Below are 13,252 nucleotides of genomic sequence, written 5' to 3'. Positions count from 1 at the left end.
GGGGTGGTGGGAATGTGAGCCTCCCTGTACTGAGGCTTCTGTGATCAACAGTGAGTCAGTGGGAGAGTCTCCTTCAAAGGTGGGAGACTAGTAATTATTGATAATGATTGTTGACTGTTGGGATTTTAGCCACTCCCACCATTTTAGCCCTTACAATGCACATGCTAAGCACTTAACTCATTTTTATCTTCTTTGCAAATTGATTTGAGAGAGAGAGAGAGAGAGAGAGAGATTTGTTGTTCCACTTATTTATGTATTCATTGGTTGTTTCTTGTATGTGCCCTGACTGGGGATCAAACCCACAAGCTTGGCATATCGGGACTATGCTCTAACCAACTAGCTACCCCGCCAGTACCTACTCATGTTTATCTTAAAGGCTCACAATAACTGTTTCAGTAGATGCAACCCCCTTGTCCTCTTTTTACAGGTGAAGATACAGGTCCAGAGGGGCTGGGTGGCTTGCTCAGGGTCACACAGCCAGTTCTCAGTAGCTATGCCCTTGAACCCAAGTCGGCCTACTTGGAAGTCCTTCCCATCTTTCCCCTCTCAACTTCCTGGTGTCCACTGTTTGCTCTGCTCACCCTCCCACCAATTACCTATAGGACATGGGGTGCTTGCCAAAACTGTGTTGACTGACTGACAGACATGCTCATCCGGTAGAAGGTATTTGCCTGGGAATGTTTTCTGCTCATGCCCAGGCCTGAATCTGTTCTTGGCCAGAGTTATGTTGGGCTTAAAGGTCAAGGGAGCCAGGGAGGAAAGGATAAGAAGGCACAAGAGTCACAATCAGGAGGCCACACCCTCCTCCCACCTCAAGTGAGTTTCACAGAAGTCCTCCAAGGAGGCTGTCCTCCAAGTCCCCTTCCACGGCAGAAACCAGCAAGGGCGACCCTTGCTCACCTGAGGTCACATCTGGAGGGGCCAATAGGGATGAGATTTTCCCACAAGGTTCCCTGCCTCCTTCAAGAGGCAGAACAGATGGAACAGCAAAGCGGGGGCACTGAGGATGGAGGGTGGGTGGCATGGTGCCAGCCTACCCTGAGAAAGGCCCCTATAGCCAGGAGGTCGGCCTCCCCCCACTGGACAGGGTAAGGCTCAGCTTGGCTGTGCCCCTGATGCTACCCCTGGCCCCTGCAGCCCCACCTCTGCTATCAAGACCTGCACAGCGCCTTGGTATTGGATCCCAAGCACACACAGGCAAAGGTGCTGCTCAAGATGATGGTAGAGAAGTCCCAGAAGTCATTCCGAGATGCCAGGATCCTAGCCGTGCAGGGCAAGCTGCAGCATGCAGTGCAGTGTGTGAACTGTGCCATCGACAACAACCCTCTGGACCCCAGCTTCTTCCTCTTCAGGTACTGGGTGGGGAGGTGCCAGGATAAGGCCCAGCTGTGTGGTCCCAGGAGAGCTCTTGAATCGATATAGGCCTCAGTTCCCCATTTAACTGATACTAACCTTTCCCTACTCCCCATTGGGATCAAGGCAGCATGGGAGGTGGTCTCCGCAGGCAGCAGCCTCAGTTAAGCAGGGATCCTGGACCCCCAGGCCTGCTGAGCAGGTCATGCTGGGAGAATCAGCCTGGCTCAGTGGACAAGGCTTGGGTGTGAATCTGACCCCAACCAGGACTCACCACAGGATTCAGGACCATTTAACTTCCTTGAGCCCCGGTCTTCCCACATGAGCAGTGGAGGTGAAACACCTGTGCATGTACAGAAAGGCCTCAGCATAGAGGCTGGCATGCCCTTGGCTCCCAAAAAGAGAGAGGGAAGCTGCTTTTGAGAAAAAATGACTAGTGACTAGCAGGTTACCTGAGTAGCAATCCATGACCCACAGGCCAAACCTCCTGAGGGTTGGGGGAGCCACCACCACCACCTCCACGGGTCAGAAGGCCCAGAGCAGCAGCGGCTTGCCCAGCCACAGGCACCCCGTCAGCGCCCTGCTCTGGCCCTCATGTCCCTTCCCCACAGGGGCACCATGTACCGCCGGCTCCGGGATTTTGATGCGGCGGTGGAGGACTTCCTGAAGGCGCTGGACATGATGAGCGAGCACCAGGAGGACATGGTGCGGCAGGCGCAGCGCCAGCTCCTGCTGGCCTACAACGACTTCGCCCTGCACTGCTACATGCAGGGCGCCTACCAGGAGGGCGTGCTGCTGCTCAACAAGGTCCTCAAGGACGAGCAGAGGGAGAAAGGCCTCTACATCAACCGCGGCGGTGAGGGGGGCAGCGGGTGGGCTCCTGAGGCCCCCCAGGGAGGGAGGGAGGAAGAAGGGAAAGAGGAAACGGTTAAGAGTCTCAGTGTCCCACGGACACACGTGGGGAAACACTGCCTTCAAGAAACTGGCTACAGCCTACGGCCTGCTCAGAAATCGGGCCGCTGGGAGAGGTGGGCCAGCCCCCAGTCTCAGGCCCCGCCCGCCCTCTGGGGGGTGGAGAAGGCTGAGCTAGGCTCCTGGACACTGGGGTGGGGGGCCCCAGATTGCTTCTTCCAGTTGGGCTACCTGAACTTTGCTGAGGCGGACTACCAGGAGGCGCTGACGCTGAGCCCGTCGGACGAGGGCGCCAACCTGCGCATGAGCCTGCTGCAGGAGAAGATGGGCTGCTGCGAGCACAAGAGCAAGTGCGCCGGGGCTGGCGGCGGGGCTGCGGCGGGGCCAGGGGCAGGAAGCCACCAGCTGGGATCCTCGGGTCAAAAAGTTCTCCCAGTCATATCCCCTAAATATAGGTTTTAATGTCCAAGTTTTTGCAAAAAATCCTTCACTGTTTTCTAAATATTATGGTAATTGTGCTTTTTATAAAAAACTTAAGGGTTTGATGATTTATAACTCAGAACATGGAAGTTCCTTATAATATCTCCCTCCCAATGCCTCCCCACCCCCATAAGTTTGGTCAAGATTCCTCCAGATTGTTTCCTATGCGTGCAGTAACAGTTATTATCATTTTACAGAAGTGTTTTCATGCTAAATTGTGCTTTTTTACTTGCCATGGCATTACTATGGGACCATCTCGTTCTCTTGCTCCTGCTTGCCTAGGGCTCCATTCTGTGGAGGAACCATAGAGGGCTGCCTTTTATTCATTTAGCTACTACACTGCTGCTGAACGTTTGGGCTGATTTCAGTTTTTTTTACTATAAATAATGCAGTAATGAGCACCACACATACGTTTTCATGCACTCATACCAGGAACACTACAGTTAGATTGCTGGAAGTTAAATTGTTCGATAAAAGAGTGTGAAAATTTAGCATTTTAAATAATGTCCAAAGGTTCTCCAAAAACAGTGAACTAATATAAACTTTTCTCCCAGGAAAAGAGTCTTGGTTTCCCAGACCTCCCTAGTGTGAGGTAGTAAGACTATTTTCAACTCTGCTAACCTAATAGGCAAAAAAACAACAAACTCTTTTGCACTTGATCTTGCATGTTTAAGTCGCTAGCGCAGTTGCGCAGCATCTTCTATGTGTTTATTGGTCGTTATGGCCTGCTCAAATCTTTTGCCCATTTACCTACTAAATTGCTCATTTAAAAATTTTTTTGTTAAAGGGTTCTTTGTGCCAATAAATTAAATTAAAAATTTAAAAAGAGTTTTTGTGTAGGTTAGGAAAATTAGCTTATCATCTGCCTTATGTAGCAAAATATATATGCTATTTATTGCTTTCCTTTGTGGTGGTCGTGGTGTGTGTGTGTGTGTGTGTGTGTGTGTCTGTGTGTGCCCGCGCTTAATTTATTGATTTGAGAGAGTAACATTGATTTGTTGTCCCACTCATTTATGCATTCATTGGTTGATTCTTGTATGTGCCCTGATCAGGGATTGAACCAGCAATCTTGACATAACAAGATGATGCGCTAACCAACTGAGCTACCCAGCCAGGGCTTCTTTGTGGTGTTTTTGCTACTCAGTAACTTAGGATTTAATCACAGTCAAATTAATTTTTTTTACTTTTAGCTGCTGGGTGTATGACATTCTTCCCTAATCTAAGATAAACTAAGAAAGGACTTCCCTAATCTAAGATAAAAAGAGTGTCTCCTTATGTTGGGGTTGTATACTAGCATTTGAGTGTTGGGTCCATCAAGAGCGTAGCTGGTAGAAGGAGAGCGGTGGGGCAAGATGGCGGGGAGCAGATACCAGCCTGGTTTTCCCCACACTCCTCCGTGGGGCTGGAAGCTGCTATTTGCTTCGCTCACTGCAGCCTGTGGCTGCTATTTTGTAGACAATTCCAGAAGGCAGAGAGCCACTTCACACTGGCCATCCAGCACAATCCCCAGATGGCTCAGTACTACCTGCACCGCGCCAGAAGCCGGCAGTTCATACAGAACATTTTTGGGGCCCGCCAGGACGTTGCAACTGCCCTGATCCTTGACCCTAAGCAACCGAAGGTGGGTTCCTCCTGGTGGCCAGGAGGGCGTCTGCAGAGTCAATACTCCTGGCCTCCTAACGATACTCCCTGCCCTGAAAAGAAATGTGGTTTCCTAGCAACTAGTATAAGCTGCTAATGCTAGAGCATTTACTGTGTGCCAGGCACTGTTCTAACCTCTTCAGCTCGCATCACTCTAACCCTCTTCAGCCCCTAGGAGACAGGTAACGTTATCACCCGCCAACTTACAGACCAAGAGGGTAAGGCTCAGAGAAGCCAGTCCTCTTGTCCTAGGTCACACAGCTTAGAGCTTAGACCCTGATCTGTCTGGCTCCAGAGCCCACGGCTAGACGCACCCCGTCAGTGTTTCCTCTCTGAATAGTTCCTTTTTCATGGTCTCCTCGCAGTTCTGGGGCAAAACAGCCCTTTAAAGACAACAATTTGTAAATTCTCCCCTCTTCAGCCCTGCAAAGGGACTTTGCAAGGGCAGGGCAGCATCATACCACCGGCCCCTGCCCTGGCCCACACCTCGCTCTGGTCACCCCTTTCCTGCAGCTGCTCTCGCTGATAACCATCCTCTTCCCGGGCATGTCAATGGAGGAGGTGCTTGGCAGCCAGGTGGGCCTCCTGGCCAAGATGCAGCTGAGTCGCGTGATAGAGAGCAGGAGGAAGGATAACATCTCTCAAGGCATCATGGGGTAAGCTCCTCGTGCAGGAGCCACAGGCCAGGAGTGGGAATGGTTGGGCTCAAGGCTCCTCTGGCCCTGGCTGCCTCCTCAAGCCATTGTCCAGTCCTGGGGATGGTGGGTAGGGCAGGGAGACTTACCCTGTGCTCTGGGGCCCTGGCTGGGCAGGAAGCTCTATAAGCAAGAACTGGAGCGCCAGAAGGCCCGGACCCTGCAGCTTTCGTGGAAGGAACAACAGGTTTTGCGGGAGACAAAACCTCAGAAGCTGGACTCCAAATCCCCGATCCCGCAGGAAGGGCCAGAACACCCAGAAGAGGCCGTGGATGCCGAGAAGGTGAGTAGGCCAACAAGCAGGACCTGGAGCCCTTGAGGTCTGGTGAAGTGCACCGCAGGCCTGGCTCTGCCCCACTCAGCTGTGTCACTTGGGCTGGGGACTTGCTGCTGTGAGATGCGGATGGTACCAGTAAGGGGACCCCCGGAGGGAGTGCACAGGGGGACATGGGCCCCTCACGGAGAGGCCTCCTCAAACCTTGCCCACACTCACCTTCATGCATGCTGATGTGTGCACTGGCCACTCATGCCAGAGTTTTCTTAATTCTCCAATTCCTTTCTAAAAACTTGAACTGAGCCTGGCTGGCATGGCTCGGTGGTTGAGTGTTGAACCAGGAAGTCATGGTTCGATTCCTGGTCAGGGCACATGCCTGCATTGCAGGCTCGATCCCCAGTGTGGGGCATGCAGGAGGCAGCCGATCAATGATTCTTTCTCATCATTGATGTTTCTATCTCTCTCCCTTTCCCTTCCTCTCTGAAATATATATATTAAACTTGTATTGAGTGTAACATAGAAAAGTGTTCAAATCATAAAGGAACTGTTTGATGAATTTTCACAAACTGAATGCACCCATGGCATCATTACCCAGATCAAGAAAGAACACTCCCAGCTCCCCAGAAGTCCCCAGGAGCCCCCTTCAAGGCCCCTCCCTCAGCCCAGCCCACCCCACGAGGCTGTCCCGATCGCTCACACCACTCACACGGAAGATGAGCCTAGTGTTCAGGGGACAGATCCGTGTGCCCTCCGGTCTCTGCTCCCTTCACTAAACCGCACTGGTGAGAGGCACCGGGCTGATGCTCACTCTCGCTGCCATGGCGAATCCCATCTACCCCACAATGTACCTACCCACCCACTGCTGTTGGACAGCACGTCAATAGTGTCCCCAGGAAACCTCACACAGGGGAAGTAAATGGGCTCCCTGAATCCCTTCCCATAAATGGAAAAGGCCAGCTCGCCCTTCTTCCAGGTCCCATTAGGATACAAAATACAAAACTTTGGTCCCTGTGCCCCTGGAGTCACTGTGGGCTCCCTCCCTCGGAGCTGTGAGCTGGCACCTGTACGTTAGTGCTGTTAGTGCTCCGTACCCCTGCCCAGCCCCCTGGCCGCAGCTTCTCTCAGCTGATGCCCTGGGCAGGCTGCTTAGGTGCTCAGAGCCTGTTTCCTGGTCAATGAAATGTATTAGTGGTAGTTTCCTCCCAGGTACGTGGGGAGGAGGAAGTGGGATACGACATGCGAAGTAGGGCAAAGCTCCTCAGTTCCTCACTGGCCACTGCCCAGGGCACAGCACTTGGCAGTTTACAGAAGCCTGTGCCATACTTGAACTAATTCACATGTTGCAGATGGGAAAACTGAGGCCCATGCAACCTCCTTTTTTGTTGTTGTTGTTAATCCTCGCCTGAGGATATTTTTTTGCATTGATTTTTAGAGAGTGGGAGGGAAGGGGAGAGACAGAGAGAGAGAAACATCAATGTGAGAGAAACACATCAATTGGTTGCCTCCCACACATGCCCCGAGGGCCTGGGATGGAGCCTGCAACCTAGGTACATGCCCTTGACTGGAATTGAACCCAAGACCCTTTAGTCCACGGACTGACACTCTAACCACTGAGCAAACCAGCCAGGGCCCATGCAGCCTCTTGAACACTGCCTTGCTCACAGCAGCATGCCTCTCTAGGCTGGCCACTCGCCCTCCTGTCCAATCTTAGCCTCTGCATGTCCCTACCCAGCCCTAACCTGGGACCTCTGAGCAGCTCCAAGCTCAAGGGAACAGTCACCGAAGGCCCCAATGCCTGCTGGCCTTCCGGAGCTCAGCCGCTGGCCGGGGCGTCCTGCGGCCCCACTGCCTAGCCCGTCTCTTGCCCTAGGAGAAGCCGGAGCAGTCCCTGTCCGACAGCTACCCCGACCAGACCTCGTCAGTCTCCATGTTGGGCTGTAAGTCCCTGGTGTCCCTTCCAGTCCTGAGTGAGCCAGAGCAGCAGAGTGAGCAAAGGTCCGGGTCAAAGACTCCCTGGCCTGGTTGAGAATGTGGGCTCTGCTGCCTACAGCTGTGCGGCTAAAGCAGGAGTATAATCCCAACTTTGCAGGGGGCATGCTGAGCCCTCGGGGAGGCGATGCCCGCACAGGCCTGGGAGCGGCCTTCACTATGGGCACTTCACAGTTGCTGCCTGCTCCAGCCCCACGCCCCCTCAGGCCCTTTCTCTCTCTGCCCTCTTGCCTCTCCCTAAAATAAGCTCCCATGTGCATGTCCAAAGGGCTTTCACCCCTGATTTGCCGAGCACCAGCATGGAAGGGACAAGATTCAAATACCCAGGAATGCCACTCCTAACAGAGTCCCGAGGGCAGGTGTGAGCAGTCCGGGGTCGGGATAGAAATAGCGGCGGCCAGCCCTGTCCTTCCATTTAGTGCAGTTCAACAAGCCATTGAGTCCCAGGGCTGGGCTTTGCCACACACTGGTCACAGGCATGAATAGCCCAGTCCCTGCCCCGGGAGCTCTTGGTCCTGAAGGGAAGAAGGCGCGCAGATAGACGGATAACCAGGACAGTGTAGATGTGCACTGGAGGGCTGTGGGTGCACTTCGCCGCCTTTGGGTGACCAGTGGGGACTTCCAGGACCGGAAGGAGGGGTAGGGGAGGGTGGGGCAGGGCGAACTACAGGCTGTTGGTTGTGGCTGGAACGCAGAGGACAAGGAGCAGCCAGCACCATGGAAGCCAGAGATAGGCAAGTAGGACCCTCAGTATCTCCCCCTTATCTTACAGCCCTGGCCACCTTCAAAGCGCAGGTTGCTGAGGAGGGCTGGGCTGGCAGGCCTTGCCCTTGGCCATGCAAGGCCTCTGGGATACAGGCAAGGGGGAGGCCTAGGAGCCTCCTTTTCCTGGAACTGCCTAGGAAGGTGGCCTGATGGGTGCTGTTGGCATGCTCTTCCCAGTCAGGACCCTGTCTGTCTCCGAGACGGAGACGTCCACTCCCTGTCAGGAATACAGGAGCACCTCGGCCACCCCTGTGCCCCTCACCTCTGATTCCTCACTGCTGAGGACGCAGTCCTCAGACCTGGGAAACGACAGGGAAGACTCAAGCCTGAACCTCAGCCCCACAGACAGGGGCCAGAGCCAGCTGTTCAGGAAGACCGAGGTCACGAGGAGCCAGAGCCAGAAGCCAAGCAAGGCAGAAGCCACCCAGGGCCCAAGGCAAAGGCCCACCAAGACGGAGGCCACCCAGGGCCCAAGGCAAAGGCCCACCAAGACCGAGGCCACCCAGGGCCCAAGGCAAAAGCCCACCAAGACCGAGGCCACTCAGAGCCCAAGGCAAAAGCCCACCAAGACCGAGGCCACCCAGGGCCCAAGGCAGAGGCTCAGAAAGACCAAGGTGGTTCACAGGCGGAGCCCCGTCAAGGCTGAGGCCACCCGGGGCCGGACCCGGGGACTGATCCGAAGTTCCAGCAAGACCAAGAGTGACGATGACCCAAGCTGGAGCCCCAGCAACACGGAGGACACCCAGGGCGAGGGCCAGTGGCTCGTCATGGCCAAGGTGCTCGAGAACTGGAACCAGAGCCCAAGCCCAGAATCCAGCAAGACTGATGTCATCCAGGACCAGAGCCAGAAGCCCAGCCTTGGCAGTGTCACTGCTCTCTGAAGGGGCCACCGAGCCCCTCACTTCTTGCTGGAGATGGGAGATATCCTACCACATTGGCATTCAGCAATTAAAAACCTCAGCCAACATTACTCTGGTCCCATGGCTAAGTTTATTGTATTTGTTCTCTTCTTTTACAAAATTAAAAACATTAAAAACCAGGCCCAAGTGGCAGCTTGAGTCCCTTCATCCTTGGGGACTGAGAAGTCTCAGCCTGGTTTACAATACTGGGACAGGGTGTGGGATATGGTAGCAGGGCAAGGGGCTAAGGGGAAAAGGCTGAGGAGGGAGGGAGCAGCCAGGAGCCACAGTCCCTGAGTTACAATTCACATTTAAGAAGGCTCAGGCTGCAGGGTGAGGTCAAGACTCATTGAGGTTCTGGGGTGACCAGCACTTTCCCCCAGGGCAGGAAGCAAAGGCCACGATGTCCTCAGACCAGCTAAGAGGCCCACCTGACCCTCTGTCTCATGGCCTAGCCAACACTTCTCCTCATCTTCAATTTGTGCGCTAGGTCCCACTCTCCAGGAGGTCAGGACAAGGGTCCCTCTGGCAAAGGCCCCAGGGCTTTCCTGCATGGCCTGGCCGAGTGGGGAGGACAAGGATGCCAGAGAATCAGAGGAAGAAGGCAATTCGGGAAGCCACAGTCTTGCAGCCATTGGAGGAAAAGAGCTGCTCGTCCTCAGGGAAGAAGGCGGTGCTGTCCAGCACAGCCTGGATAACCTCGTCCCTTGGCTCCAGGCCCAGCTGGGCCAGCTCGTTGAGCACGCAGTGCCGCACATGGTGCCGCTGGAGCGGTAGGAAGGGCACCAGGGCATCCAGCAGATGCTCTTCCATGATGCCCGAGCGCCAGAAGCCGTCTGCCGGAAGGGATGATAGGGAAAAGCAGCTGAGCTTCACAGAGCTGGGTTTCTACCCCCCAAAGGCCAGTGTAGGGACACTGTTCTCAGCCACCTTCCGGGCGAAGGGCTCAGGCAGGTTCTGGGACAGCCAGGAGCACAGAGCCTGGGCTGGGAAGTCCTGGGTCAGTGGGCAGAGCATCAGATCCCAGCCCGATGGACCTGGGTGTGACGCCATCCCAGGGTGGGGCTCCTGAGCACTCACGGTGGGGGTTGTCCAGCACCGCCTGGGCGATGACTGGCTCGAGCTCCTGCAGGCAGATCTCCTCGCGGTCCCGGCGGCTGCGCCATGCCTCCAGTACCACCTGGTTGATCTGCTCACCACCAGTGTTGCTAAAACCAGGGGGACCGGGGCCGAGACTCAGACAGTGGATTTGGCCCTGCTTCCCACATGCCACCTAACACAACCGGAGCCTGGGGGCCCAGCTCAGTGCCAGCAGGAGCCAAACCCACCAACACATTCCACAGGAACTACTTCCCCTTTCCAGAGCGAGTCCACAACCAGGACCCCTAGAAATTCACCTGTAAATGCCATGCACTTTACAGTTTACAAAACACTTTTAAGTCCCGTAAACTGACTTCCCCTCACCCAGCTTCTAGGACAGTGGGGCATTCATTTGGCCCTGCTGTTCAGAGAGGAGATGGGAGCTCAGAGAGGTGAAGTAATTTCCCTGAGGAAACATAGCAAGGACTCTTGGAGGTGATACTAGAACCCCAGTCTGTTTCTCCCGGGCCTGTGTCCTCCTGGCCACAAAAGAGGGAAAACTCTTGAGCTAGCAGCAGGGCTTCCACAAAGAAATGAGGACCAGAAAGCCTGAGCCTAGAATGGGCTTCGAGACTGTCAAAGGGGAAGCCAGCCACCTTGAATGACACCATCAGGAGGGTGAGGGGCTTTGGGAAAGTTTGATGGGGCCCTGGGGGATGGTATTCTGCTGGGGGACCACAGACCAAGACTGGATAGCTGAGGCCTCTAAGTATCCCCGTCACAGCGGCACCCACCTGATGAAGATGAAGATGGCTTTGCGATAGTTGGTCCCATACACAACCCAGGAGGAGCCCAGGAAAGGTTGTAGGACCTCCATCAGGCCTGGGGTCAGCTTGTCCATCTCATCAAAGAGGAAGAGGGAGCGGCCACAGACAGTGAGGTTCCCCTGGACCCAGCTCTTCAGGTCCTTCTGCAGGAGAGGCAGGAGTTTGAGGGGGACTGGAGACACTCCCCCAGCCCCAGACTTCTTCCCAAGCAAGAATTAATCCCCTTCCCTGGAAGACATGGGCTCACAGCGAGCACCATCCCTTCATGGGACTGATGGCAAAACTGTGGCCCTGAGAGGGGCAGAGACTTGTCCACGTTCAAACAGCAAGTGAGCCGGAGAACAGGGACTCAAACCCAGGCCCGCACCTGCCTTCAGGGCTCCTCCCCTGACACCTGCTGCTTTCTACAAACGGGGAAGGCTCCTTCCTGCCCCGTGAACTTTCTCAGCAGTTTCGTTTTATGTTTTGTTGGGTGTTTTTTCTTTTCTTTTCTTATTTTTAAATATATTTTTATTGATTTCAGAGAGGAAGGAAGAGGGAGAGAGAGATAGAAACACCCATGATGAGAGGGAATCATGGGTCGCTGCCTCCTGCAAGTCCCCCACTGGGAATCGAGCCCGAAACCCCGGCATGTGCCCTTGACCGGAATAGAACCTGGGACCTTTCAGTTCGCGGGCCCACGCTCTATCCACTGAGCCAAACCGGCTAGGGCAATGTTTTGTTGGTTTTTTAAAATTGATTTGAGAGAGATAGGAAGGGAGAGGGAAAGAGAGAGAGAAACATCGATTGGCTGCCTCCTGCACGACCCCTACTGGGGATCAAACCGCATAAGGCGTGTGCCATGTCAGGGAATTTAACCAGTGACTTTTTGGTGCAAGGGAGGAGTTCAACCAACTAAGCCACACCAGACAGGGCTCCCGGCAGTTGTGACAGTTAGTTCAGCCTGGAAAGTGCCTTGCCATCAATAACAACAATGACAGTAGTAGTAAAAATAATAATAATAGTAGCAATAACAGCTTGTAGTTACTAAGTACTTACTCTGAGCCTCAAGTTGGGGCTAAGTGCTTTTCAGAGAGAAGATAATGCAGACTGGCAAAGGTAAGTGCTCAATAATTAATACCTGTAATTCTATAATCTCATGTTCTTCAGAACAACCCTGGCAAGTAGACACCATTAATGCCTCACCCCCAAGAATGAAAGCGAGAACTCCCTGCCAGGTAGAATGGCATCGTCCCGAGCTCTGTTCGGGATGGGTCCTGAGGGCTGGCTCCCACCGACTGTGTGGCCTACAGCAAGTGAACCCCCATCTCTGGGCGTAGGACTCCCTCCCTCCCTAGGGCATGGCATCCCTGATGCAGGGGGATGATGGTCCGGGATGCAACCAGCCTACCTTGTAGCGCTCCATGTGGCTGGGATGGGGGAAGTGGATGACAGGGGAAAAGTGGTGCACATAGGGGCTGCGGAGGCCACCCCGGAAGAGGTAGTGTGCCAGCAGGGAGCTGACATAGGACTTGCCAGTGCCTGTCCAGCCGTGCAGGGAGAGGACCAGCGGCTTAGTGGGGGCCGGGTCCTGCACGAAGGCCTTCAGTGCCTTCACCACCAGCGCCTTGGCCAAGTGCTGGCCTGCCAGGTGCTGGGCCAGGTCACACTCCAGACCTAGGGCCACAAGAAGGACAGTGTCAGAGTTGAGGACACGCTCCCGCCGGAAGAGGTTCAAGGGGGAAGTGATGTCTGGAACCGGGTCTAGAGATCCCTATGGCCTGGGACGCTTTCACAAGGGATCGCCCGCTGCAGGAGTCACCGTCAGGCCTAATTCAGCTTGGCAGCGCCCCCTCTAGGCTTCCCTCTGAATTGCGCTCAGCCCTAAGTGGGTGCCAGCCGTCAACAGGGTCTGCCCCAGACCCCTCTGCCAATTCCCAAGGTCAGCCTCTCCCTTGGCGGCCATTCCCCTGGGGAGGCCTAGCCCTGCCCCGCGGCCCCGCTGTCAAAGGCCTCTCTCCATCCTGGCAGGGCTCTGCCTGGACCCAGACAAGCATCCCCTAACCTTGGCCCCAGGTCCCGAGCCCCAGGCTCTCCACACAGGACCCACTTCCGGCCCGGCCGTCCAGGAGTCTGGGGTCCTTCCGCCCCTCGGTTCCACCCTCAGGTCCAGTCGCGGAGTCCGTGGGGTCTCCGGTCAGCCCGCCCCTCCGCTCTTCCGCTCCTCACCCTGGAAGTCGGGCTGGAAGTCACATTCGCAGAAGGTGCCGAAGCTGCAGCGCAATGAAGTCAAGTCCCAGGCGGCGGCCGCAACTGAGACCGAAACCAGCCCGAGCAGCCCGAGGAGGCGCGAGCCCC

At 55.0% G+C, this 13,252-nt stretch overlaps 3 protein-coding genes across 3 annotated transcripts in view; 1 reads left to right on the top strand and 2 right to left on the bottom strand.

Moving 5' to 3' along the window:
• Nucleotides 1–9,010, top strand: part of TTC16 (tetratricopeptide repeat domain 16) — a 13,733-nt gene extending 4,723 nt beyond the window's left edge. Inside the window, exons 7-14 of the mRNA XM_005881456.2 lie at nucleotides 1,138–1,352; nucleotides 1,965–2,209; nucleotides 2,474–2,615; nucleotides 4,201–4,366; nucleotides 4,900–5,042; nucleotides 5,199–5,364; nucleotides 7,226–7,292; nucleotides 8,287–9,010. Coding sequence (XP_005881518.1) covers nucleotides 1,138–1,352; nucleotides 1,965–2,209; nucleotides 2,474–2,615; nucleotides 4,201–4,366; nucleotides 4,900–5,042; nucleotides 5,199–5,364; nucleotides 7,226–7,292; nucleotides 8,287–8,990 — 1,848 coding nt within the window. The 3' untranslated portion in view covers nucleotides 8,991–9,010. The remainder of the gene's footprint in view (nucleotides 1–1,137; nucleotides 1,353–1,964; nucleotides 2,210–2,473; nucleotides 2,616–4,200; nucleotides 4,367–4,899; nucleotides 5,043–5,198; nucleotides 5,365–7,225; nucleotides 7,293–8,286) is intronic.
• Nucleotides 9,011–9,080: 70 nt separating this feature from the next.
• Nucleotides 9,081–11,012, bottom strand: LOC102263274 (torsin-2A). Its single transcript, XM_014529417.1, has 3 exons — nucleotides 10,883–11,012; nucleotides 10,089–10,216; nucleotides 9,081–9,844 (listed from the first exon to the last, which is right to left on the bottom strand). The coding sequence occupies exons 1-3, from the start codon at nucleotides 10,987–10,989 to the stop codon at nucleotides 9,600–9,602; spliced, it is 480 nt and encodes a 159-aa protein (XP_014384903.1). The 5' UTR covers nucleotides 10,990–11,012; the 3' UTR covers nucleotides 9,081–9,599.
• On the bottom strand, nucleotides 10,971–13,247 carry LOC106723916 (prosalusin-like; the record flags this gene model as incomplete). Its single annotated transcript, XM_014529305.1, has 2 exons — nucleotides 10,971–11,058; nucleotides 13,124–13,247. Coding segments are annotated over 2 exons (189 nt in total), but the record flags the coding sequence as incomplete, so codon positions are not given.
• Nucleotides 13,248–13,252: the final 5 nt, after the last annotated feature.

Source organism: Myotis brandtii, unplaced genomic scaffold, assembly GCF_000412655.1.
Source record: "Myotis brandtii unplaced genomic scaffold, ASM41265v1 scaffold68, whole genome shotgun sequence".
Classification (NCBI taxonomy): domain Eukaryota; kingdom Metazoa; phylum Chordata; class Mammalia; order Chiroptera; family Vespertilionidae; genus Myotis; species Myotis brandtii.
The sequence above is the reverse complement of the archived record's forward strand: the minus strand, read 5'-3'. Positions and strand labels throughout refer to the sequence as shown.